The sequence below is a fragment of the Loxodonta africana genome, chromosome 7 (assembly GCF_030014295.1).
Source record: "Loxodonta africana isolate mLoxAfr1 chromosome 7, mLoxAfr1.hap2, whole genome shotgun sequence".
Classification (NCBI taxonomy): domain Eukaryota; kingdom Metazoa; phylum Chordata; class Mammalia; order Proboscidea; family Elephantidae; genus Loxodonta; species Loxodonta africana.
Window position 1 is genome coordinate 8,929,701 of NC_087348.1, and position 26,087 is coordinate 8,955,787.

At 55.5% G+C, this 26,087-nt stretch overlaps 4 protein-coding genes across 8 annotated transcripts; 2 read left to right on the plus strand and 2 right to left on the minus strand.

Annotated features, from left to right (window-relative positions):
* The first annotated feature begins 6,643 nt into the window (after positions 1-6,643).
* Positions 6,644-13,203, plus strand: FOSL1 (FOS like 1, AP-1 transcription factor subunit). Of its 2 annotated transcripts, XM_010599026.3 has the most exons (4): positions 6,645-6,945; positions 9,155-9,352; positions 11,614-11,721; positions 12,125-13,203. In XM_010599026.3, exons 1-4 carry the CDS (start codon positions 6,844-6,846, stop codon positions 12,542-12,544), a joined length of 828 nt encoding a protein of 275 aa, XP_010597328.1. In that variant the 5' UTR covers positions 6,645-6,843; the 3' UTR covers positions 12,545-13,203. The 2 variants fall into 2 exon arrangements, with proteins under 2 accessions (XP_064143837.1, XP_010597328.1); XM_064287767.1 differs by lacking the exon at positions 12,125-13,203 and having other exon boundaries at positions 6,644-6,945; positions 11,619-11,877.
* A 570-nt stretch (positions 13,204-13,773) lies between these two features.
* CCDC85B (coiled-coil domain containing 85B) lies at positions 13,774-14,769 on the minus strand. Its single transcript, XM_003419581.4, has one exon. It carries the CDS (start codon positions 14,615-14,617, stop codon positions 14,009-14,011), a length of 609 nt encoding a protein of 202 aa, XP_003419629.1. The 5' UTR covers positions 14,618-14,769; the 3' UTR covers positions 13,774-14,008.
* A 2,353-nt stretch (positions 14,770-17,122) lies between these two features.
* On the plus strand, positions 17,123-21,392 carry FIBP (FGF1 intracellular binding protein). 4 transcript variants are annotated; one of them, XM_010599034.3, is made up of 11 exons: positions 17,150-17,263; positions 17,482-17,680; positions 17,893-18,019; positions 18,844-18,922; positions 19,107-19,207; positions 19,689-19,822; positions 20,144-20,252; positions 20,331-20,394; positions 20,654-20,740; positions 20,827-20,924; positions 21,267-21,392. In XM_010599034.3, the coding sequence occupies exons 2-11, from the start codon at positions 17,488-17,490 to the stop codon at positions 21,334-21,336; spliced, it is 1,062 nt and encodes a 353-aa protein (XP_010597336.1). In that variant the 5' UTR covers positions 17,150-17,263; positions 17,482-17,487; the 3' UTR covers positions 21,337-21,392. The 4 variants fall into 4 exon arrangements, with proteins under 4 accessions (XP_003419630.1, XP_023415347.1, XP_010597336.1 ...); XM_010599033.3 differs by having other exon boundaries at positions 17,159-17,280; XM_003419582.3 differs by lacking the exon at positions 18,844-18,922 and having other exon boundaries at positions 17,123-17,280.
* On the minus strand, positions 21,296-24,922 carry CTSW (cathepsin W). The gene is made up of 10 exons (XM_003419583.3): positions 24,792-24,922; positions 24,483-24,567; positions 23,588-23,701; positions 23,065-23,219; positions 22,858-22,954; positions 22,693-22,773; positions 22,428-22,553; positions 22,221-22,285; positions 21,931-22,140; positions 21,296-21,852 (listed from the first exon to the last, which is right to left on the minus strand). The coding sequence occupies exons 1-10, from the start codon at positions 24,876-24,878 to the stop codon at positions 21,742-21,744; spliced, it is 1,131 nt and encodes a 376-aa protein (XP_003419631.1). The 5' UTR covers positions 24,879-24,922; the 3' UTR covers positions 21,296-21,741.
* Between the last annotated feature and the right edge of the window lie 1,165 nt (positions 24,923-26,087).

Genomic DNA, 26,087 nt, shown 5'->3' on the forward strand with positions numbered 1-26,087 from the left:
ATTAGCCATCAGGGAAATGCAAATCAAAATCACAATGAGATACCACTTCACCCCCACTAAGATGGCTATAATCAAAAAAGACAATAATAAGTTTTAGCAAGGATGTGGAGAAATTGGAACCTTACACAATGCTGATGGGAATATAAAATGGCACAGCCTCTTTGGAAAAAACTTCTTCAAAAACTTAAACACAGAGTTACCATATGACCCAGCAATTCTACTCCTAGGTTTATACCCAAGAAAAATAAAAGCATATGTCCACACACACACACAAAAAAAAATCATTCTGAGCAGAAAACAGTAATATATAGCATAGTACTAGGAAACTGTTTTGCGTGAGGGATTTAATGTAGGGAATTTTTTTTTTTTTTTTAGGGGCTCATGGAAGTAGTACTGGAAACGGTTAACACACTCTGCTAACTGAAAAGTTGGCACCTTGGAAGAAAGGCCTGGTGATCTACATCCAAAAGATGTCAGGCATTGAAAACTCTAGGGAGCTCAGTTCTACTAGGAAACACATGGGGTTACCATGAGTTGGAATAAACTCTATGGCAACTGGTTTACTGGTTAGGGCTCATGGAAGGCCTTACTGAAGATGGTAACCAGACATGAAGGGTAAAACAGTTGGCCAGGTGAGGGGGTTAGGGGAGGGTACCCCGGGCAAAGGGTACAGACTGTGCAAAGGCTGAGAGGCTGGGTCCAGCATTGAAGCTAGGCAGAGGGAGGAGCCTGGGCAGGCAGCCAAGGTCCACCAAACCTGGGAGGGCCTAGAATGCCATGTCACAGATTCTGGGTGCTTTCAAGAAGCCCGGGCTCTGAAGACTGACTGCCTAGGTTCAAATCCTGGCTCCACCGCTTCATCGTGTGCTGCTTTTAGCTAGGCACTTAATTTCCCTGTGCCTCCATTTCCTTTTCCGTAAAATGGGTATAGCATGATTATCTATTTCCAAGCATTGTTGTGAGGATTAAATAAATACTTTGAATAGTGTATGTGTGAGCCACTGGTGTTATCCTCGTAGCCCTCCAAGTTCCCCCCACCCCATCAACATGCAACCTATAAGAACCCAGGGGGCATCAAGCATCCCTGCCCTACCTCTTCCCAGGCCTCAGTAATTCTGAAGGGGCCAGAACTCAGAAAGGTCCAAGTCAGAGAGAGACAGGGGTCAGAATTTTTAAAGATTCCTTTGTGAACATTCTCATGATTAAAAAAATACAACTCCTTCAAGAATGAAGAACACCAAAGACATAAGGTAATTACGAGGCCAAGAGACAGAAAGGGCCACATAAATCAGAGGCTACATCAGCCTGCGACCAGAACTAGACGGTGCCCAGCTATAACCGATGACTGCCCTGATAGGGCACACAACAGAGAACCCCTGATGGAGCAGGAGAACAGTGGGATGCAGACCTTAAATTCTCATAAAAAGACCAGACTTAATGGTCTAACTGAGACTGGAAGGACTCCGGAGGTCATGGTCCCCAGACCTTCTGTTAGGCCAAGACTGGAACCATTCCCAAAGCCAACTCTTCAGACAGGGATTGGACTAGACTATAAGATAGAAAATGATACTGATGAGGAGTGAGCTTCTTGGCTCAAGTAGACACATGAGACTATGTGGGCAGCTCCTGTCTGGAGGGGAGATGAGAAGGCAGAGGGGGTCAGAAGCTGGCTGAATGGACACATCGAATATAGAGTGGAGAGAAGGAGTGTGCTGTCTCATTAGGGGGAGTGCAACTAGGAGTATATAGCAAGGTGTGTATAAGTTTTTGTATGAGAGACTAACTTGACTTGTAAACTTTCACTTAAAGCACAATAAAAAAAACAACAACAACTTTTTCAGAATGCTGGGTGGAAAATGGAGAGGAGGGAGCTGAGGTGGAGGCTGGGAGACCATCCAGGAGAGAGAGGATGGAGCCAGGATCAAGGAGAATAAATGTTTGTCACAGTGAACTGAAATGTCAACACCAGATGTGGAGCAGTGGGAAACCCTTACCCATTGCTGGTGGACTATAAAGCAGCACAGCTGCTTAGGCCAACAGTTAAGTCAAATCAACTAAAGCCAAACATACACCTACCCCTGTGACCCAGCAATTCTGCCCCTGGGCATCTATCCGAGAGAAATGAGTGCGAATAGCCACCAATGGACACATCAAGAAAGTTCACAGCAGCCTTATTCGCAATAGTCCCAAACCAGAAGGGTCCCAAAGGCATCAGCAGAAGAATGGAAAGACTGTGGGATATTCACGCAATGGAATTCTACCCAGCAATAGAAAAGACCAGACTACTAGTTCACCCAATAACGTGGGTGAACCCTGCAGACATGTTGAGTGAAGGAAGCCAGATGCAAAAAAGCACACGCGCAGTGTTCCGTTTATATGAAGTTCAAGAGTAGGTAAAACTAATCTATGATAATAGAAGTCACAATAGTGGTTAACTGGAGGTGGGGGTAATGACAGGAGTGGGCATTAAAGAGAGTTTCCAAGCTGCTGAAAACGTCCTTGATCTTGATCTTGTGGCTACCCAGGTATACATGTAAAAAGTCATTGAGCTGAATACCGTGATGATTGAACTTTACTCTATGTATATTTCAATTACAAAAGTGAATGGAAACTAAAAAAATAAACATCACCTCCGGCGGCACTGATTGAGCACCTACTGTGTGCCAGGCATACTCCTCCACCACCCCTTTTCATCTCCCCACAACCCTAAGAGGTGAGGCTCTCTGGGGCTCAGAGTAGGTAAGAGGTTGGGTCAGGCTCACACGGCGGCCAAAGGCCAGGGCCAGGGTCTCTCAGGCCTCCCCCACCCCAGACTCCCAGCAGCCCCTGTGGCTCCTGGGGTTCTCTCCTGGCCTCCCTGGGTGGCAGCTAGTGAGGTCAGGCCCCAGGAACGTTTCTGTAGCCACGAGGCAGGAGTTGGTGACTGAGGAGCTTGGAATGTGCTGCTTCTGTAAGGACCTTCTTGTGGCTCGGCCGACGGTTAGAGCAGGAAGGGACTTTCAGAGTCATGTAGTCACACACACACCAAAAAATAAAAAGTCCCACCACCATCGAGTCCAACTCATAGCAACCCTGCAGGACAGAGGAGAACTGCCCCACAGGGCTTCCAAGGCTGTCATCTTTAGGAAAGTACTCTCACATCTTTCTCCTGAGGCGCAGCTGGTAGGTTTGAACTGCTGACCTTTCGGTTAGCAGCTGAGCACTTAGCCACTGTGCTACCAGGTTTCCTTTACACACACGCGTGCGCGCACACACACACACACACACACACACACACACACCCTATTTAAATAAAGCCCAAGAAACTGAAAACCAGAAGGACCAAAAGACTTGTCCCAAGTCAGGAGTGGGGGGCTGAGCCCCCATTCCTTCAGCTGCACAGGCTGCCTGGGGAGGGGTCAGGGATGGTCTTTGGAGGCATGAGGGTGAATGCAGTCCAGGCTGACCTGTGTCAGGCCTTGCATGTGCCACCACCTGGCCACCTGTGTCACCCCTGACCTGACCTAGTTGGGTCTGGCCAAGGAAGTCAGCTATTCGTGTGTGTATGTGTGTGTCTCAACCCCGAGGCTTTTATTAACATGTGTATTTATTTTCGATACTATTTATCAAAGGAGCCCTGTTGGCTTGGCACAATGGCTGGCAGTTCGAAGGCACCAGTGGCTCCACAGGAGAGAGACCGGGGCATCTGCTTCCACAAATATTTACAGTCAAGAAAACCCTATGGGGCAGTTCTACTCTGTCACATGGGGTCGCTATGAGTTAGAATTGACTCAATGGCAGCCGACAACAACTATCACATTTTTACTATGTGTCCGGCTCTGTATTAAACACGTGATATTATTTTACTTCTACCCCCCAATCGCCTCATGTACATGTGAAAGCTGGATGATAGGTAAGGAAGACCGAAGAATTGACACCTTTGAACGGTGGTGTTGGTGAAGAATATTGAGTATACCATGGACTGCCCAAAGAATGAGCCAATCTGTCTTGGAAGAAGTACAACCAGAATGCTCCTTAGAAGCAAGGATGGCCAGACCAGGTCTTACATACTTTGGTCATGTTGTCAGGAGGGATCAGTCCCTAGAGAAGGACATCGTGCTTGGTAAAGGAGAGGGTCAGCGAAAAAGAGGAAGATCCTCAACGAGATGGATTGACACAGTGGCTGCAACAATGGGCTCAAGTATAACAACGATTGTGAGGATGGTACAGGACCAAGCAGTGTTTTGTTCTGTTGTACATGGGGTGGCTATGAGTTAGAACCGACTGGACAGCACCCAACAATGACAATAACAGCCCCCAACAACCCTGAGATGTAACTATAATGATATCTCCATTTTCCAGAGGAAAAGGAGGCTCTGAGAGATTGTGTATCTCATCTGGGTCACATGGCTGGTGAGGAACCCAGCAGAATCCAACCCAGGACCCAGAACTGTCTGACTCCAGCGTGCACGTTCTTCCCATGGGTCACACTGTTGTTGCAAAATCTCTCTCTCTCTCTCTCACACACACATACACCCCTATGTTTCTCATTCTGGTAAACTGCTGTGGTTTCTTTTCCTTTCAGAGGAAGACAAGCCTTAAATAAAACAAGGTCAAAGGGAGAGGCACCAGCCTGGCAGCCACCTCCTGAAAACACAGCACTTTACAGGTTACAAAGCACTTTCTCATCAATGATCTCATTTGATCCTCACAGCAGCCCCACGAGGTCACTGGGAGGTCCAATCATTGCCACTGGGACTGAGACTTGGAGGGGAGCAGGGCGGATTATCCAATAAACAAGGTAAGCACAGGCTTTCTTGTGCTTACTTACTGATCATAGTGAACAACTGTTCGCATGTGAAATTGCTCACTACAGACTAGCAAGTAAGCACAAGTAAGCCCGTGCTTGCCTTGCTTACTTGGCCGTCTGCCCCTGTCAGGGATTGTAAATTTGAAGAGTCTTTGATTCTGTAGGAAGATGCTGTGGGGTTGGGAGAGAGACATGCCAGCCATACCTAGAAGCAGAAACTTTGATGTGGTGAAAAAAAGTGCAATTGTTCACTACAGACTAGAGAGTAAGGGCAAATAAACCTGTGCCTACTTTGCTCATTGAATAATTCACCCCTGGAAGCTAGGCGACACAACAGAAAATGGCCGCTCTGTGACTGGAACCCCAAAGTCGAGCTGGCCTCCTGGCTCCAGCCCTGAGTGAGCCCACAGACCCCTCACCTTTGTGCCCACGACAGGCTGCCCAGGGCCCTGCCCCCTGGAGCTCTGCTGGAGCTGATCAAATGGAGGTTCTGGTGGAAAAGCTGGAGAGCCCAGCGTTCTTTCTACAGCTGTGTGACGTCAGCAGCTCCTACTCTTTCTGGGCTTCAGTTTCCTCATCTGTAAAACAGGAGGGGCACAGAAGCTCTTGGACGGTCCTCTCAGCACTGACGTTCTGCATGTGTGGAATAGCGTCTGTGACGCAGTGAGGGCTTTGAAAAATCTTGGCTGAGCCTGGCCTTAGAGCTCCTACAGCCCTAGTTTGGGAATCTGGTCCAGCCCTTCACCTAGTGACCCTGGACAATCATTTCAGCCTCTCTCAGCCTCAGCTTCCCCATCCGTAAAATGGGGATGATGGTGGTACCTACTTCCCAGGATTGTTGGTCTTTGGTTGCTGACTTTTGATTCCGGCCTCAGGTTCATACAGACCTTTGACATAATCTCCAAACAATGCTGGTGACCACACAGTCCACAAGTAGCATGACAGTATTTAAAGAAGATGGTGTTCACCAGACAGCTAGCCACTGGAGTCCCATCGCAGAATCCCACTCCATAACAGACCAACTCATTGCCATAGGGTTGATTCTGACTCACAGCGACTCATGTGTTACAGTGTAGAATTGCTCCTAGGGTTTTCTTGGCTGTAATCTTTATGAAAGCAGATTGCCAGGCCTTTCTTCGTCCGCGCCACTGAGCAGGTTTGAACTGCTAACCTTTAGATTAGTAATCGATCGCAAACCGTTTGTGCCACGCAGGGACCTTAAAACGTGTTCGAGCTCCTGCAATTTCCAGTCAGCAGCACAACGATATTGCATTGTATCTGTGGACTGTTCAAAGCATTACTCTGTTCTTTTAAGCACTTAAAATAGATCCCCATGTTTATAACTCTGATGTGTCATTCATTCATTTTTCGGTATATCCGGAGCCGTACAGCAATGCCAGTGGACGGGCCCCCTGCCACAACTGTGAAACCGTGCGTGGCACTTAGCATGGTTTCCGGCATGAAACAAAACACCCAGTGATAATGATAAAATAAATAATGTATCACATTCCTAATCCATTTTACAGCTTCCAAACTGCTTTCCCATTCATCATTCCACCTCCCACGCGCGGACAGGTAGCTCCGGAACGACGTCGTCCCATTTCACCGCTGCAAAGGCCGAGGCCGCGTGCGGACCAGGGCGCGCGGGCGGCGGACCGAGCGGCGGGGCGGGGCGGGGCGGGGCGGCCGCAGGTGCGTCAGGCCGGGGGAACCCTGGGCTCTACCTGGGCGCGCCGAGGAAATTGCACCATGTATGGGCAGCTGCGTCAGAGGGCGGAGCCCTGCACAGAGCCCCGCCGGCGGTCGCGGGGGCCCGCGAGTCCGCCCCTTCTCCGAGCAGAGGGGGCACCGGGCCGCAGGAGGCGTCGCAAAGCTCGCGCGGACGGCACGGGCGGTGCGTCGGGAGAGGGAGCCCAGGGGACCCGCCGCCGAGCACCCCCGCGCAGTCCGAGTGGTTCAGCCCGCCAGCGTTCATTCACAAAAAGCGAAGAGTCGGCGAGGAGACGGTGAGTCAGGACCGAGCCGCCGCGGGCCCGCAAGCAGCAGCCCAGGGCATGTTCCGAGACTTCGAGGAGCCCGGACCGAGCACCGGGCCGGGCGGCGCGTACGGCCCTCCCGCGCCCAATCCCGCCGCGGCGCAGGCGGCCGCCCAGCAGGTGAGACGGCTCGGACAGCGCCTGGGACGCCGGGGTCCGCTCCGGGACGAGCTGGGGACCGGAGAAGGACCAGAGCGGGGGCGGGGGACCGATGAGGGGCCAGGGCCAGGGGCCGGGGGCCGGCTAGGGCCGGGGGCCGGGCCGAGGACCCTGCCATTACCTGCCGTCCGGGAGCCACGTTCTCTCCACGGCCCAGGGGGATGCGCGGGACGACCTTCGGGCGCCGCTCCTCGCCCGCCCCCTTCCCCGCGCTGCCTGCGGTCGGTCCCTCCGTCTGTTTCCTTCTTTCCTTCCTCCTGCCCACCGCTAGTTCTCCGACGGGGATCAGGGACATCTGGGTTAGTCGTAGCCCCACCAGGATCAGCGAGGCTCTCCATCTCGGGCTGGATGCCCGGGCTCCGGGTTTGGGCTAAGGCCGAGACGTGCGGACACTGGAGGGAGGCGGTCACCATCGGCTGACCAGCCTCTACAAAATAGGAACTCGGCGCTGCCTGTCGCTGTGTGTCTGTCCGTTGGTCTGTCCCTCCCTCCCCCCACTCTTCACTGAGGCTTCACGCTTTTCGGTGGCTGTCTGGCAGTGGAGCCTGGTGGTTTCCGGAGACTGGCTCTCGACCCCTTTCCCAGTTGGGGCCACTAAACCCTACGAAGCCTCGGGACGTGTGCGGCGTCACGCAACGGGCAACGCCAACGCCCCCGACCCTCGGCCCGCACCGGCGCCCGCTGCCGGCTGGGGGGATCTGGGAGGCTGCAGGTGCCCATTTCCTGTCAAAGGGCCGCGAGCACGTGTCACCAGGGGAGAGAATGAGCGGGCGTCCGTTCCGCCGAGTCACGGCGGCCGAGTCACGGCGGCTGAGTCACCCGCGGCGCCCCTCCCTTCCTGGCCCCGAGCGCCCTGGCCCGGACAACCTCGGGAGCGGGAGATGCCGCCGCTGGCAGTGCCTCGGGCCCGGAACTGGGGTCACCGGGTCACTGGGACAGCAGCCTTAGCCGGGGCCACTGCTGTCGAAACTTGCCTGGGCTTGTGGAGAGCTTCTCAGACGACAGGTCGCCCACACCCAGGGCCCAGCTCCAGGCCTCTAACCCTGTTCTGCTCCCAGAACAGTGTGCCCTCATCCCAACCCATTGCTCAGATTCCTGGCAGAAATCATCTCAGATAACCTTTGGCGTGTCATTTACAGTGTGCCAGGGAAGTGCTAGGCGCTTTCCACTTCATTGACTATTCCACTGAATCTAAGAAACGATGATTTTAAAACCTACCATGAGTTTGTGCCAGTAAAGGAAAAAAATGTCAATTAAACTATGATTTCAGAGCTATTAAAAGGTACTTCTGAGAATCAGTGAAATGCTGTAATTCTCACCTATTAAACCAAAAACAAAACAAAACAAAACAAAACAAAACCCCAAACCTGTTGCAGTGGAGTCCATTCTGACTCCTAGCAATACTATAGGACAGAGTAGAACTGCCCAATAGGGTTTCCAAGGAATGGCTTGGTGGATTTGAACTGCCAACCTTTTGCTTAGCTGCCAAACAACCACTGCACCAGCAGGGCTCCCCTCACCTATTACAATGTTACAAATGAGGAACTGAGGCACAATGAAGGTAAACAGCTTAACAGCTTGCCCAAAGTCACACAATCAGAAAGTGGCTGAGCCAGGTTTAGAACTGGGATTGCCTGAACCCAGCGCAGTGACTCCTGCCCACCACAGTCCCCTGCGCATTAGGCACTTGCCACTTACCAGGCTCTGTCACACGTTCTCTCACCTGATTCTCACAGTTACCCTCTTTGTGCAGATGGGACTCAGGCAGGGTGCAGGGGTAAGGGCAAGACTCTGGAGCCTGGCGAGCTGGGGTCCCACTTACACACTGTGTGTTTTCAGGCAATTCTTCCCCGGACTGAAAATGAAGTTACTACTAGAGCAGTCCTCATAGGGCAGTTGTGCAGAGTATATGAGTCAGTCTCTGTAAAGTGGTCAGGACAGTGCTTAGCAGGACAAACAGGCACAGAAAAGTTATGTGACTTGTGCAAAGTCAAACAGCTGAGCAGGGATTTGCCACCAAGTCCGTCTGTCTGACTGCCAAGCTGCGCTCTTTCTGATCTCCCAGAACTGGCAGCTGCTTTGGGAGTGGATGGCAGTGTACCCTCTGTCTACTAGATGCCCCTCAATCCACACAGAACTCATCCTTGGCCATCCACTTCTTGTCCCCCAGAAATTCCACCTTGTGCCAAGCCTCAACGCTGTGAGTGGCAGCCAGGAGCTGCAGTGGATGGTGCAGCCTCACTTCCTGGGGCCCAGCAGCTATCCCAGGCCTCTGGGCTACCCCCAGTTCAACCCGCCGCAGCCCCGACCAGGTGTCATCCGGGCCCTGGGGCCACCTCCAGGAGTGCGGCGCCGGCCCTGTGACCAGGTAAGGAGCAGACGCCTGGCCCTGGTTCTGATGCCCATAGGGCTGCTAGGGTGCTGAGAACAAGCTCCTGCCAGAAAAGGAGAGCACAAGCCTAGAAGGCAGGGTCACTGGCAACTATTGCCCAAGACAGAAAGTGACTGGAACCCTTGGAGAGGCCCAGAAGGCAAGGAGGTCCCTTCTAGATCAGGGAAAGCTTCCTGGAGGAGGGGGCATACTAGCCTCCAAGGATGTTAAATCCTAGGGTAGGATTTGCAAAGGCAGAGATGAAGAAAAGATGAAGTTCTGGGTGGAGGGAGTGGCAGGCACAAGGAATGGAGGTAGAGGTGAGGATGTGAACATGGAAAGGTGAGAGTATGGCAGAGGGCCTCCCCCCACTGGCATGTGCAGGGGAGTGGGCTGTCGCTGTCTGTGGCACTGCACAGCTGGGGAGAGAAAAGGAAAGAGTGGATCCCCTTCAGCTACTCTCTAGGTCTCAGTTTCCCTATCTCATTTAATTCTCACAAGAACTCTCTGGGGAATGTACTCTGATTCTCCCCATTTTACAGCGGAGAAAACAAATGCCCAGAGGAGTAAAGTTACTTGCCCAAGACCACACAAGGAGTGAGTAATGAGCCTGGGTCTGTCCAACCCTAAAGTCAGCTCCTAACCATCCAGGCACACTGTTTCACCAGAAGCTGCCAGGAGGCTCCAAGCAGCATGATCCGGGGTCTCTTGCCTTCCCAGTCAGGGCTCCTGCCCTCACCACTTCTCAAATAAAGTCCTTGCCAAAATAAATAAACCAGAGATAGGGGGGCTTTAAGGGATAATAAATAAGAGAGCCTCTTGCCTCCCTAGCCAAGGATACTACCCTTACACTGCTCAAATAAAATCTTTGCCAAAATAAATAAATGAAAGATAAGGGGGGCTTAAGGGATAATAAGTAAGATAGGGGGCTTTCCTCCTTCCTCTCCCTGGAGCGTTCTGATCTGTGAGGCAACAGTGGGGTGAGGTCCGCATGTTAAAAAGCTTGCTCCAACAGCAGAGTAGAGAATAGGGAGGATGGGATCCTGGGAAAGATGTGAGATGGGCCAGGGGTGGTTTTCCCAGAAGTAGAACGGATGCAGGGGACTTTAGCGAGAGAGCCCCAGACACAGGCAAGCCAGGGGTAACCGCCTTCTGGACTCCTGCCCTGTTGTAAGGGTGGCACTTTGATTCTGGGCACTCCCAGGTTGGGGCTGTGAGTGGTTCTTTTGGGGGGAGGTGGTCTCCATAAGCTGGCCAGTGTCAATAGAGATACCCACTGCTGTTGAGTTGATTCCGACTCATAGAGACTCTATAGGACAGAGTAGAACTGCACCGTAGAGTTTCCAAGGAGCACCTGGTAGATTCAAACTGCTGACCTCTTGGTTAGCAGCTGTAGCACTCAACCACTATGCCACCAGGGTTTCAATAGAGGTAGTGGACTCTAATTCCTGATCTGGGACCTTACCCAGGGATTCATCCCCCCTGAGCTTCAGTTCCTCACATGGAAAGTGGTTAAGAATCGTATGAAGCACTTAGCTGACACATAATTAGTTGTTTTTGTTGTGTGCCCTCCAGTTGATTTCGACTCATAGCATTTCTATATGACAGGGTAGAACCGCCCCTTAGGGTTTCCTAGGCTGTAAATCTTTAGAAGAGCAAATTGCCTGGTCTTTTCTCCTGTGGAGCGGCTGGGTGGGTTAGAACCACCGACCTTTGGGTTAACAGCAGAGCTCTTTAACCACTGTGCCACCAGGGCTCCTTTAGCACATAGTAGGCTCCTAGTAAATTACGACTTATTCTGGAGCACTCAGTAGCCCCTCCTAGTTTTCACAGTCCCAGGGGAAGAGGCCCCTTGGTCTTCAAGAGATGGAAAGAATGAGGGTTCTGGTCAAAGAGGGTTGGGGGCCCTGCTCCAGGTCTCAGAGGAGCAAAGGCCACTTCTGGCTGGGGGATGAGAGAAGGCTTCCCAGAGGCGAGGGCATTTTAGCTGAGTCCCGGACGACGAGGAGGTTTAAGGTTTGTGGAAGGGGAGGGCACTTGGTGTGAGGAACCGTAGGAGGCAGAGGCTGAGTGCCAGGAGGAAATCTGACCGATCCAGGCTGCCCAGACCGTGAGTGCGGGAAGTCGGCTGCGGTGCTGTGGTCTCTAAACCGTGTCCTCCGCCAGGGGTCTACCCCTGGGCCACCATGGGGGGCGGGCGCTGGGCAGCCTGCCGCAGTGGTGCCTCACCTTCCACCCTTCGACCCTCTGTTCCCCAGATCAGTCCCGAGGAGGAGGAGCGCCGCCGAGTGAGACGCGAGCGGAACAAGTTAGCCGCTGCCAAGTGCCGGAACAGGAGGAAGGAACTGACCGACTTCCTGCAGGCTGTGAGCCCCGGCCCCCCAAGCCTTAGGGGGACCCCGTGGGAACCAGGGGCGCCTAACTGCCTCCCTAGCTAAGGGGAACCCTTCTGGAAAAAGGACGAAGACAAAGCGATTAAAAATTAGTTGCAGCGCATCTCACTCTGTAACCATGCAAATCTACTCCCCTTGACTCTTTCCTAAAGCGCATAATCAGGGCTGGGCTCAGAGCAGAGCTCTTGCGGACTACCGCTTTCTAGGACGCCCCCAAGCCTGATGGGAGTCGTGCCCATTCTCTCCCAGGGGCTCACGGGAGTTGTAGTCCAGCCTTACACAGGGGCTCCCAACCACCCCCACCCATCCTCCCAGGCTGCAGGGTATTCAGCCCTCACCTTCTTCATTCCTCCCCTGACCTTTTGACCTTTTACAGGAGACCGACAAACTGGAGGATGAGAAGTCTGGGTTGCAGCGAGAGATTGAGGAGCTGCAGAAGCAGAAGGAGCGCCTGGAGCTGGTGCTGGAAGCCCACCGCCCCATCTGCAAAATCCCAGAAGGGGCTGAGGAGAGCAGCACAGAGGACACAAGCGGCACAGGCGGTACCAGCAGCCCGCCTGCCCCCTCCCGCTCTGTGCCTTGTATCTCCCTTTCCCCGGGGCCGGTGCTTGAACCCGAGGCGCTGCACACGCCCACGCTCATGACCACGCCCTCCCTGACCCCATTCACCCCGAGCCTGGTCTTCACCTACCCCAGCACCCCAGAGCCCTGCGCCTCGGCCCATCGCAGGAGTAGCAGCAGCAGCGGGGACCCGTCCTCTGACCCTCTCGGCTCCCCCACCCTCCTTGCTTTGTGAGGTGCTCCAGCCCCTTCCCTGCAGGTGTCACTCTAGCCAACACCTCTACCCTCATTGGTCCAGCTGGTCTGGACTACAGTCCATCCCAAACCCAGCACGTTCTTCTCCATCCCTCCAGATGAGACTGAGCATATTTTGCTTCAGGATGGAACCAGCTTGGAGCCACCAACGCTGCTCACTGTTTCTCTCGAGCTGGCCCCTCTAGCACAATTTGCACTACATGAGAGACAAATTATTTCCTGCTTGTGCCAGAGAACTCCCAGCAGCCCAAAAGGACTTTGTAGAGCCTTCGAGGTCCTCTGGAGTCCTAACCTCTTCCAGATCCACCCCCATAGCCTACATCACCCTCTTCCTGTCATCCACCCAGCCCTACTCCCTGACAGAAGGTGCCGCCCTACCAGCCTAGAACACTAACCCAGCCCCACTGCCAGCAGCACCACCTGATCGGACCAGGGCATCCTTCAGGCCCCTCTGAAATGGCACAGCCCCGGAGGGCGTTGGAGGCTTCTGTGATGAGCTCACCTGTGGCACCCAGCTCTGAGAGGCCTTTAGCTTCAGGGAGTCCAAGCCCACACAGCAAAGGCAGCTGCTATTTATTTTCCTTAAGAGAGTATTTTTGTACAAATCTGTCAAACGGAATAAAAAGGCTTGAAGCTCTGGTCTGGGTGTTTCATTGGACCCCGAGGCTAAAGGGGGAACATTTGAAGCCCGAAGCCCTGGGCTTGTTTCAAATCCACCCACTCACTGCCTGACCTTGGATAAATTCTTTGATATCTCTGAACTGGGACGTTTTATCTGACAAATGAGGCTACGTCTGTTACGCTTCATCTCCTGGACTGGAGAGAACAGTGCTCAAGAGTGCAAGTGAAGAGGATTACCTCCTCCTCCTCCAGGGGAGGGCCCACAGGGGAGAGCTGGTATGCCCCTTCCAGCCTCAGGGGAGGCGGATTGAGTTCCAGGCCCCCGACACCTGCTTCCTGCCCCATTGTCTTGGACAGGAAGGAGCCGGGAAGTCACTTCAGGGTCTGGATCATGGCCTGTCCCACAGCCCCACGGGGGGAGTCAGGGGCCTACCACGGTCCCCTATCCCACCCCAGCCACGAGGTAAAGGGGGAGCCAGCCACCTTAGCTCTGCGGTCCCTCCAGAAGGGGATGGGGCCCCGTCTCAACATCCCCGCCCTCGTCCCAACCCCGGCGAGTCCCAAACAGACGCTGCCCAGGCGGCGGGCTCCGCTTCCTTCCCAGTTTATTAGTACCCACCCAGCCCCCAGCAAGTTTCTCCGCTCCAGCCTCCCTGCACCCCATTGGCCAAAACGAGGGATTCTCTTCGGTGTCAGGGTTTCTCAGTTCATGCAGGCCGCCCCTCGGGCGAAACCAGGGCGGCGCTCCGGTTCCGAGGTCCACCGCAATCCCGTCGTTCGGGGCGCAATCCAGGCGGGCGCCGGTGCCTAGGAAGCGGAGCCCTCAGTCATCAGGGGAGCAGGCCAGGGGCAACTGATCGGGGCTGCCCACGCTGCCGGTGCTGGAGCTTCCATCGCCCAGGTCGCGGGGCCCGCAGGGGGGCAGGGCGAGCTCGGGGGTCGGCCCCGGGCCAGAGCCCCCCGTGCCGCCGGAGCCGCCGCGGGGGCCCCACTCCTCGCCCAGCGCGAGGCAGAGCTCCTTAAGTGCCAGGTTCTCCCGCAGCAGCTCCTCCTGGCGGCCCTCCAGCTCGGCCAGCTTCTGCCAGCAGCCTCCCAGGTCCTCGCGCACGGCCCGGGACGCCTGGGTTCCGAATAGCTGCCACTGGCGCGCAGCGCGCCGCCCTCGCTGGCGCTCCGAGTCCAGGAAGCAGCAGAGGTCGCGCAGCTCGCGGTTCTCAGCCTGCAGGCGCCGGTTGAGCTGCTTGAGCTCGCGGATCTCGCCCAGGTGGCCCTGCAGCTGCCGATTCACCTCCTGCATGAGGCGGCCGCGCTGCACCAGCGCCGCCAGGCGCGCCGCCTCCTCCCGCCGCAGCCGCCGCACCAGCTCCTCTTTGCCCAGCGCCGCCATCTCCTCGTCCGTCAGCTCCTCCAGGCCGCCCGCCTCGGCCTCCATTGCTGCTTAGGCCACTGGAGCATCGCCCGCCGCCCAGGAGCCCCGCGTCGGCCCAGCGCCGCTAAGGCTCGGGCTCCGGCTCGCGGGCTGCAGACAGTGGCGGAGGCAGCGAACCTGTGGCCGCGGCTCGGGGGTGGGCACGCGCCAGGGCGCGCGCCGGGGCGGGGCCGCGTGACGTCGCGGGCGAACAGCCAATCCGGGAAAGCAGCTCCGGAAAGGGGCGGGCCGAGCTCAGAAGCCTCTCCCCCGCCCACTCCCGACCACGGTGGCCCTGACTCTTCCCGGACACAGGGTCCCAGCGTCCCCGTCCTCCGCGGCAGTCTGAGCGCGAAGCTACGTGCTTCGTACCTCCCAGTTCCGACCTCCTCAAGCATGAGCCTAGGCCGCTCAACTCCTTCTCGAGGATCAAGTCTCGGGCGTCGGCCCCCGACTCTCCTGCCCACTCCGGGACGGAACGCAAACTGATCGCCTTCCCTTCCTGCCTAGCTTAGTTCAAACTCTGGAGTCTCTCAGCTCCTCAGTCTAAACGTCCTGGCACCCCGTCAGCTGACCCTACCTCCCACGGAGTGTTTCCTGCCCAAGGGTGGGGCATACAAGGGATTCGGTTGTTCTGTAAAGGCTTATTGTATATTAGGCCCCAGCAGAAATAAACTGGACCAAGATCCTAATCTTGTCCTCAAAGAAGTCGCAATTTGACGGGCAGACTGTGTTAAACAAGAAGCAAATGGGGCGGGGGGGGGGCGGAGGGCGGAGATAACGGTCTGAAGGGCTATCAGAAAGATTTCCTGAAAGAGGTGATAGGCGAGTGGCTGAAAGATGCCTAGGACTAGGCCAAGTAAAGAGAGGATTATTTCAGGGAAAGAGTCTTCCCCTGACTCGCGGCACCGTGAAAAACACAGGTACCTGAAAGGGCCTAGCTGTTTTAGGAACAGAGAGGGTAGTCTGATGTTTTTTAAAGGTAAGTGCATGGAGAAAGTGGCGCGAGAGTGAGGAGGTTACAAAGGTAGTTGGAAGCCAGATTCTAAAGGGCTTTTAATACCAGGCTGGGGAGTTTCCACAGACCATCAAGGATTTTAAGCAGGGGAGTAACATAATTCAAATGTGCATTGGTTCACGCTGTTCTGTGTGGGATGGGCCGGGGGGAGAGGTGTAGGCAGAGAGATTAGTAAGAATACTGTAGCCATGGGCAAGGAAAGCTATGCAGGTCTGGGCTGGAGCAGTGCCAGTGGGGGTGGAGGGGAGGAATCAGATACTAGAAATACCCAGGAGGCAAAATCAGCATAACTGAATGTGGGAGAGACCAGTCTGGGAGAATGCTCAGGTTTCTGGTATGAGAACTGGGTGGATGTTGGGGCTGTCACAGACAGGGATGCAGGACAGACACTGATTGGAGGAGATATCTTCGTCATCTAGTGCTGCCATAACCGAAATACCACAAGAGGACGGCTTTAACAAAAAGAAATTTCCTCACAGTAAAGTAGGCTAAAAGTCCAAATTCAAGGCGTCAGCTCCAGGGGAGGGCTTTCTCCGTCAGCTCTGGAAGAAGGTCCTTGTTCTCAATCTTCCCATGGTCGAGGAACTTCACAGGCGCAGGGACCTCAGGTCCAAAGGACGTGCTCTGCTCCGGGTGCTGCTTTCTTGGTAGTATGAGGTCCCCCCGTCTCTCTGCTCCCTTCTTTTATATCTCAAGCCATTGCCTCAAGACACAGTCTAATCCCGTAGGTAGAGTCCTGCCTCACCAACACAACTGCTGGCCATCCTCCTCGTTAACATCATAGAGGCAGGATTTACAACATATAGGAAAACCACACAATACTGGGAATCATGGCCCAGCCCAATTCATAACACACATTTTTGGGGGGACATAATTCAATCCATGACAAGGTTTGTCTAGAACTTGTTGAACTTGGGGGGATTTGGGGTAGGTGGCTTGGAGACAGTAAGCAGACAGGCGGCCCCCCAAATGTGGACTTCAGGCAGAGCTCTGAGCTGCATTATCAGAGAGGTCATTAGCTTGTGGGAGTGGTTAAAACCCTGGGAGCAGGTGAAATGACTCAGGAGAGGTGCTCGTCCTCCGGATGGGCGGGAGGGTTATCAGCAAGGGTCCTTGGAAGTCGAGCCATATACTCTTTTTGCAGAGAAGAGATTTAGGGTCAAGCCCCAGGAGACTCCTAAGTTTAGCAGATAGCTCAAGTGGGAGGCCTGGAAGAGATCAGAGAAGGTGGAAGACAAACCAGGAGGGAAGACAGAGCAGCTAGGGCAGGGAAGGCCGGCCGCAGACCTCGACTCGGTCGTCCTCCGCCATAACTTCGGACGACGAAGGAGCCGGGTATTCCCCCTCCCGCTGGCAGGAGGGGTGATTCCGCAGCCGACGTCTTCGCTTCTCCTCTAGCCGCCCCCGCCCCCGCCCCCGGCCCCGCCCCCGCCGGGTCTGTCCCGGAAGTAGTCCTTCGCTGGCTCCGGGTACCCGGAGCGGAGTCTCGGCGCTCGCGGAAGTGGCCCGGCGTGGCGCGCCGGGCCCGGGCAGTAGGCGCTCCTGCTTGGGGCGCAGGTGCGGCGCCCGGGCCTGGGCGTCGCCATGGCCAGCGAGCTGGACATCTTCGTGGGGAACACGACCCTTATTGACGAAGACGTGTATCGCCTCTGGTTAGATGGCTACTCCGGTCTGTGTATGGGGCTGCCTGGGGGTCCCCTCCGGCGCCGCGGTTGTTTTGGGTGGGAGAAGGGGCGGGGCCGGGACTTAGACGTCCCATCCGGAAGTGGGCAGGGGACTGGGGCTAAGGGGTGTCCAGGGGTTGGGATTGATCCCCGGAGGGTCCCTGGGGTCGGCGAGGTGAGTCGTGATGCCGGCGCCCACTCCCCAGTGAGCGATGCAGTGGCGTTGCGGGTGCGCTCGGGGATCCTGGAGCAGACAGGCGCCACGGCGGCGGTGCTGCAGAGCGACACTATGGACCATTACCGCACCTTCCAAATGCTTGAACGCCTGTTGCACGCGCCGCCCAAGCTCCTACACCAGCTTATCTTCCAGATCCCACCCTCCCGGCAGGCCCTGCTTATCGAGAGGTGCGTGTCTGGAGGGGTGTGGAGGCGCTGCAACCAGTGCTATCGCGTACCCATTTCGCTGACTGAAACTGAGGCCCTGGGAGGGGACGGGACTTACCGAGGCACTCAGGAAGTTGGGAACAGAGGGAACCAGAACCCAGGCCCTGGCCGGAACCCTTTTTCCCTTCTTTATGGAGGATCGATGGTGTTCCCTGCTACATTCTTCCACACAGGTACTACACCTTTGACGAGGCTTTTGTGCGAGAAGTGCTGGGCAAGAAGCTGTCCAAGGGCACCAAGAAAGACTTGGATGACATCAGCACCAAAACAGGCATCACCCTCAAGAGCTGTCGGAGACAGGTGGGCATTCAGCCCCCCAAGACAACATTCCATCTGCAAACCACCCCTTCACTCCATCCATCCCTTTGGCTACTGTTCTCCCCTCCCACCCTCCATTGTGGCAACAGCTTCAAACTCAGTCTCTTCTCCCCACATTTTACTCCTTCTAAGCCCTCCCCTATTCTTGCCGCAGTGATCTTTCAGACACAGTGACTTTGCGAAGTTGTGAAGATTGTCAGAAACCCAGGTCTGATAATGACTTTTTGCTGCTCATAAACATTCGCTGGTTCTCACTGTCTTCTGAAAAACAATTGCACTCCTTGGGCTTGACCCTTAGACTCTCTGTGACCCGGTCCCTACTGCCTTCTATATTTCTCTACCTCCCAGGCTTTTATCATGCTGCTCCTTCTCCCTGAAGGCCACTGTTCCTGGCTGTATCTACCCCTTGAAATTCAAGGCAGGAGGTCTGGTCTGATGCCACCTCCTGCACAAGTCTTTCTGGCGGTGCCAGGGAGAAGTAACCCTTCCTCTTGACATTTAGTGCCTTTTCCCTGTGTCTCCTGTGAGCTTCCTGAGGACAGCTTAGCATTTGTTCACTTCTGGGCCCCTGGAGCTTAGCCAGCAGAGTCAGTTCCGGCACAAGCTCCTGGAGGATTGGAGAGCGTGTTGCAAAAATAGAGTTGAATTTAGAGCTATGACTGAGTAAACATTTATCCAAGGGAGGATGGCAAAAGCTGATAAGCATTTGATGATTTAATATTGTTAGTTGTCGTCAAGTTGATTCCAACTTCTGGCAACTCTATGAGTAGAGCTGCTCCATAGAGTTCAACACTGTGTTCTTTCAGAAGCAGATCAACAGGCGTGTTTTCCAAGGTGCCACTGGTTGGGTTTGAACCACTAGTCTTTTGGCTAACAGTTAAGCACGTAAGTGTTTGCATCACTCAGGGACTGCGTGTTGAATTGGTAAGAGATACTAAGTTGACAGGATAACAGGTGCTAAGTCAGCATTTGTTGCTAAGCTGGGTAGTTGAATGGAGATAAACGTTCAGTAAACAGTTTATTGGGTGAGTGTTTTCTGACTGGTCCTCCTTCCCTAAATCCCTTACAGTTTGACAACTTTAAGCGAGTCTTCAAAGTGGTAGAGGAAATGCGGGGCTCTCTGGTTGACAACATCCAGCAACACTTCCTCCTCTCGGACCGGCTAGCCAGGTGAGAAGCTAGCCATTCCCCTTCTTGCACACTCGTTCCCTGGGCCTTCACTGTGGTGCGCCTTCCTCAACCCACCCCAGCCCCGCTGATCTCCTGACTGTGCTGGGGGTATGGTTGCCCCACTTTTGCCCTGTACTTTAGACCAGACTGACCGGGTTTGACTCCAGCCTGGCCATTTGCCAGCTGGGCTATTACGAAGGTGAAAGAAGGCACTGCATGCGAAGCGCTTACAAAGTGCTCAGTGAATGGTGGCTGTCATCCTCATGATCTCTGCTGTGTCTGTTAGGAAACCGGGGCAGAAACCTTCCCTCTGCACAGACGAGGAGGCAGAGGGCCAGAGAGAAGTGATTTGAGACGGGTCACCAGGAAGTTAGGGCAGAGAGGGACCCGAGCTCAAATTCCAGCCAGAATTCCAGGTGGGGAGCTGTTTGTGAAGAAGGAACCCCGAGCCCTGAAGGGGCCTGCTCTCCCATCTTTGCAGGGACTATGCAGCCATCGTCTTCTTTGCCAACAACCGCTTTGAGACTGGGAAGAAGAAACTGCAGTATCTGAGCTTTGGTGACTTTGCTTTCTGTGCCGAACTCATGATCCAGAACTGGACCCTTGGAGCTGTCGGTGAGGCCCCTACTGAGGTGCCAGGCACCCAGGCCCCTCCCCACCACCCAGGGCCTGGCTCCCACCAGTGATTTCCCTGGATGGTCTCAGTTCCCAGCATCCTTTTTTCTTCGGGGTCCCCCCAAGCCACCCGTATCTATGTAGTCCACTTGCCCCCTACACCTCTTATTTGCAGAGGGCCCGCTGCTTCTCTGTGTGGACTGGAGACTGTATTTTCTCTTCTGTTGCGTGGGCACAGTGAGGTGGTGGGTGAGGAAGGCTTGGACATCACGGGAGGGGTTATTATCACCCAGCCCAACTTCTCTCATGGGCCTCACCCAGACTCTCAGGTGGACGACATGGACATGGACTTAGACAAGGAGTTTCTCCAGGACTTGAAGGAGCTCAAGGTGCTAGTGGCCGACAAGGACCTTCTGGACCTGCACAAGAGGTGAGCTTGGGGAGTCCATGGGGCAGGGCCTGAAATGGGGACTTGGGTCGCTCTAGGGCTGACCCTGTCTCCCGGCAGCCTCGTGTGCACCGCTCTCCGGGGAAAGCTTGGCGTCTTCTCTGAAATGGAAGCCAACTTCAAGGTCTGTGGTCCAGTCCAGCTTCCACCCCTTGGGCATCTTCAGCCTCTGGTGCCTCATTCCCACTGGCCAACTCTGATCATGCCTGAAAGTGACCGGCAGGTGGTGCAGCTCCTGCCTTTGCAGGCCTTTTGAGGGGGGTATTTGGTTGACTGAGGGAAGTGGATAGATTCAGGGAGGGCCCTGTCCCTCCCCCAGCCTCTGGGCTCAGCCCCCAGCCTCTGGGGCAGAAGGCAGAACTCCCAGGATCCCTGCCCCACAGAACCTGTCCCGGGGGCTGGTGAACGTGGCCGCCAAGCTGACCCACAATAAGGATGTCCGAGACCTGTTTGTGGACCTAGTGGAGAAGGTGAGCCAGCCTGCCGCTGCCCTCTGATGCTGACCTGGGCTGTCCCCGGGCTGTACTACATGCTAGATGTTTCTTTGGGCCACCAGTTTTTGGAACCCTGCCGCTCCGACCACTGGCCGCTGAGTGATGTGCGGCTCTTCCTGAATCAGTATTCAGCGTCTGTCCACTCCCTGGATGGCTTCCGGTAAGAGACTCTGGCACTCCCGCCAGTGTGGCCTTACCAGCCAGCCACCTGCCAAGGCCTAGCCCTCCTGCAGACTTGGGGTTCCCCATCCTGCCACCCTGGGGTTGGAGTGCTCTTTCTGTGGACCGGAGTCCAGAGCTCTGTGACCTTGGGCTGGTTATTTAACCTCTCCATTTCCGTTGCCTTGTGTGTAAAATCGTGGATAAGGCTTATACCTACCTTGGGAGAGTTCTTTGAGGAGTAAATGCGTTAGGATACATAAAGTGCTTAGAGTGGTGCCTTAGGGCTGCAGCATTCAGGAAACATCAGCTCTTACTGTCACTGTTGCTGGTATCCTTCCAGGTACCAGGCCCTCTGGGACCGCTACATGGGCACTCTCCGGGGCTGCCTTCTGCGCCTGTACCATGACTAAGGCCCCTCCCCTCCCCGCCCTGCCCACACTGACAATAAAGCTGCCATGAGTTTGGAGACTGATTCTTACTCCAGGGGGTGCTTGTGTGGGAGCGCACACGGCTCAGCATGTGAGTGTCAGGTGTCTGCACAGGGGTGTGTGTGGGCATGTCTCTGAGTGTTGGTGTGGGTGTAAGAATATGTGTGTAAGGACGTGTGTAGGTTGGCCCCACAGAGACTGGGAAATGTCAGGAAGAGAGTGATGTGTTCTCATCCACCATCCCCTCAGTTCAGTCAAGTCCTCTGAGAAGCTGGGAATCTTAGTTTATTTAGGCTGTAGCCAGAAGTTTGGTAAGATGGGCAAAAACCTTGCCAGCCAAGAGGCAACTGGTAGCACAGGAGAGAGCTGAGAAGTGGCCGGGCAGGCTCAGGGAGGGCAGGAGACTGGCTGCTTCTTAGTTTGTTTGTCCACACGGGCTGTGAGCGGGTACTTGGTGATGCCACAGGTATTGCTTCCTCGGTGCAGCCGGAAATAACCCTAGGAATTAGTGGGCATCAGGGCTGGAAGGTGAGGAGGGGCCTGGCCTGCCCCACCCACACTGTAGTGTGCACCCACCTCTTCGCCCCAGTTGGACCCCCAGGAGTTCTTCAGGATCCAGTATGGGATGGAGCGAGAAGGATGAGCCGGGGCTCCACCCTGGGGTGTCTCTGCCGGCATCCTCGCCACCGACTTGCCCTTGCCAAAGCCCACCAGTAGGACAGAGTGGTTCACACGGTGGGGGTCACAGTCATTGGACTTGGCCCTGATCACACCCTTCTGGTAATGCTGCAGGGGGCAGGGGCAGAGGGGCTGAGTTTGGGGCCACTCTCCCCTGTGTACCCCCCCGATTCCCTGTCCCATCCCACCTGCAGTAGCTTCATGTTGATGGTCACGGTGATGGGGCCTTGGGTGGCCAGGTACCCGGCGATTACTGGGGGGCGGGGTGAAAGGTGGATCAGATGGGCTGAGAGCATTACTGGGGGCTTCTGTTCATCTCTCTCCATTCCACCATCTCTATACCATGCTCTTTCTGTCCTGTCATCCCTCCTCCCATGTCCCCACCCTGCCCGCACTCTGCTCATCGTCCTGTAGCATGATGAAATCCTGGATCCAGGCCACATTTGTGTGCTTCTTCGCCTGGCACTTGTGGGCTTTGACGTTTCCCTGGAATGGGTAATCCTTTTCACTGGCCAGGCCACCTAGGGTGGAGAGAAGCAAGATGAGGTGGAGACTCGGCTCCCAAACGTCCCCCACCCTTGCTGTTTGTAGCCCTTGGACCCTGGGCCCTCTCAGCCCCATGCCCACCTGTGCAGTTACCTGGAGAGGCAAGGTACTCACTGTTGTTGAGAACAGTTATGAATGCGTCCCAGACAAAGCCACCACCGCAGCCATCCCCACAGCGGCCACAGTCAAGCAGCTCTGGAGCAAGAAGGGACAGCCTGGGTGGCCAGGTGCCCGGTACCCTCCTCCCCACCACACACACCCACTCTCTCCCAGCCGTACCCTGCACGGAGACTTCCACGGACTGGCTGTACTTGATGCCCCACAGGGCCTCGATGTTGCCCGCCACTGCCATGGCCCAGCAGCACTTGCAGTTTTTCTGGGGGGGTAAGAGGGTAGGAGTAGGGGGACTGGGTGTCTGGGCAGTGCCTCCTTCTCTTCCTCCCACCACTGGGGCTGGATTGGGCCAGGCTGGGGAGGAGCAGATACCTGGTTCCTGACGGGTTTGATGACGTTGGCCATCTTCCGCCAGTCACAAGTGGCAGGCACTGGCCTCCCCCACTCTTTAGGCCCTGCCTTTCTGCTCACGTTGGGGGCCCTTCCAGGCGCCTTCTGTTGCCCATAGACCTGGCGAAACTCCTCCTCTGGGGACCAACAGGGCCACTAAGGCCACAGTTTTGAACACCCCTCCCCCAAGTCCTGCCAGTCCCACTGAAGCCATCCACATCCTCAACCAGCTGGGAGGCAGGAAACAGGCTAGAGAAAGGCCAAGCTCCTTCTTGGGGTGCTGTCCCTGCCCTGCAGCCTTGGCCCCTGACCTGCACTGGGGTCCTGGACCCCAAGCTCCAGCCCCTGCCCCACCACTGCCCCCTAATGTGGATGAGCACCTGGTCCGTCCTTCAGGGTCCCTGGGTGAGAATGGGAGCCATTGTCTGCCCTGCCATCTGCCTCTGTCCCTGCAGAAGACTCTGCTTCCTACCTACTACCTAGGGCCCAGGAGGGGTTCTGGTACCTGTGAGGTCACTGAATGGGGTCACGCCAAACTTGGCTGTGCCCAGGTCCTCCTCCTGCAGCTGCTGAGCCTGGGCCAGGTTCCGGGCAAAGATGTCCAGGCGGCGGGCGTGCTCTGGGCCAAAGCGGGTTTTCATAGGCTGGCCCCCAAAACCCCAGAGCAGGAAGCAGCCCTGGGCTGGGCATCCTTCCCCCACCCCCACCCCGGTGAGCTCGGGCTCCTTTTATGTAGCACCCCAGGCTTCGCTGCAGACCCCTGGGCCTCGGAAGTGGCTGCCCAGCCCCTCAGGGTTAGGCTTTCAAAGAGGCAGTAAGGGGGACTTCTCTGCCCACCCGGAGGGGAAACCAAGCAAGGGGCCTGGGCACAGTGACTCAGAAGGAAAAGACAGGTGGCTGAGACTGGCTTCCTGTTGAGCTGCACTTCACACCTCTGAGCACACAGATCAGGAGCTCTAGCGCAAGGGTGTGGGATGGAGCGCAAGGGTGGGGCGAGGGGGGACAATACAGACCCACGGCAGGCAGCGTCCACTGAAAGCCCCCACAAACCACCCTCTGCGGGAGTTGAGACCCAGAGTGGGGGTGAGACGAGGCTGGCTGCTCATGGAGGTGGAGAGAGAGGCTCCAGCTTAGGGGCAAAATGGGAACACTTGGGTGTTTGCCGAATGAACACATGAATAGCAGTCTGCCCACTGCCAAGAGTCACAGGGATGGGCAGACCACAACAGCTGCCACCTGCCCCCCAGGCTCCATGCATGCAGGCAGGAAACCAGGGAGTCCACCCCAGCCCTGCCGCTGTCCTGAGTGGCCTTGGCCAAGCACATTTTCTACTTGAGCTTTAGTTTCCTCATCTGTTAAATGAGAGGAGGGGACTGGACTGAGCGTGTGCCCAGTGGTACCTGCTGGGTTTGAGTAACTGCGGTTGTACTGGAGCTGGAACAACGCGAAGACCTCTTTCAGCTCCAGTGGCTGGGGACCTGGGGCCTGGCAAGGGACCAAGGATGGAGGAGGTGTGGTGGGGTATATTTTGGGTCCCCACCTTGGCTCCCAGCCATGCAAGGACTGGGCTAGGAAGTCAGCCAGTTCCCCAGTCTCCATCACTCCCTCTGAGATATCAGAATGACAAGCCAGTTGTTTCTAGGAGCAGGTGAGTCCCACGCATGGGGTGGCAGAGGAAAGGAAAGGGGGAGCAGGGTAGGGGCACTTACCTGGGCCCTAAGGGACCCCCTCAAGCTGTGGGCCAGGCCTGCCACCAGCAGGGCCTGCAAGTAGGAGAGGTGAGTAGTTGGTGCCATGGTGGTTCAGCCAGGAGTGGGGGAGAGCAGGAAGTTGTGAAGACCAAGCTGAGGGGTAGGAGGGCGGGGCTGGAGAACCACAGATGGAGCACCCATGGGGGAAGGGGGCAGACCTGGAACAGGAGGCCATTGATGCCAGGTTTCTCAGGCCTCAGATTTTGTCCCTGTGTGTCTCTCTGTGTTCCTGTCCCCCATCCACCCTTTTTCCTTTATTTGCCAGTCTCTGGCCACCCTGATTTGTGGAATGCTGGGGATACAGTGATGGATCTGTGGGAGACTGATCCTAAGTGGACAGTAACAGCATATGCAGTGACAGGGAAGTTGGGGGCTATGGGAGCCACAAGCCCCTGACAACTAGGTGGGGATGGAGGGTGGCTAGTGCCCCGGGGAGCCATTCTTGCTCATCCTATGAAGCCCAGTAAGCTCAAGGGTCACCTCCTTCAAGAAGCCTCCCTGCTCTCCAACTTCTGCAGTAACCTGCCACCGCTTTGCTCCCCCACTGTGCCTGTGCCCGCTGTGCTCTGCCTTCCACCACACTGGAGGGTTCCGCTTCGCCTGTGTCCTCGACACCCAGGAAAGGGTGGGCACAGAGCAGGCTCGATGCGTGTTTGTTGGCTGAAAATTGAACATCCTGAAGGTGGAGCCAAGATGGCAGAATAGACAGATGCTTCCGGTGAGCCCTCTTTACAACAAAGGCCCAAAAAAACAAGTGAAATGAGTATATTTGTGACAAGCTGGGAGCCCTGAGCTTCAAAGGCAAGCTTAGAAAACGAACTGAGGGGTAGAGGGAGGAAGAGACCATTCAGAAGTTGAGAGGAATTACTGGGCCTGAATCGTGGGGATCCCTCAGGCACCATTTCCTGAGCGGCAGCGTCGGCTGGTACTAGCATTCGGCTGCAGTTTCCTCAGGGAGAAGCAGCCAGCCGCACAGCCTACTCACACCTCCAGAACCTGAGAAGAACAGCGCTCTCAGCAAAACCTAAGTACTTGCGTATATTTTAACCCCACCCCCAAGCCGGCTTCAGCAGCTGAATCCCTGGGCCTGAGATAGACCCTGGTGAGAACATAGAGCCATGCTATCGGCCTTTGGGAAGGAAAAAGTTTGCAATTGGGGGAAAACATAATTTGCTAGCTCCACTAACCGGGGGAGTTCAGGACAGAATCAGCTCCTTTCCAGGCATAAACTGTCCTTGGATTTTGAAAACCTTT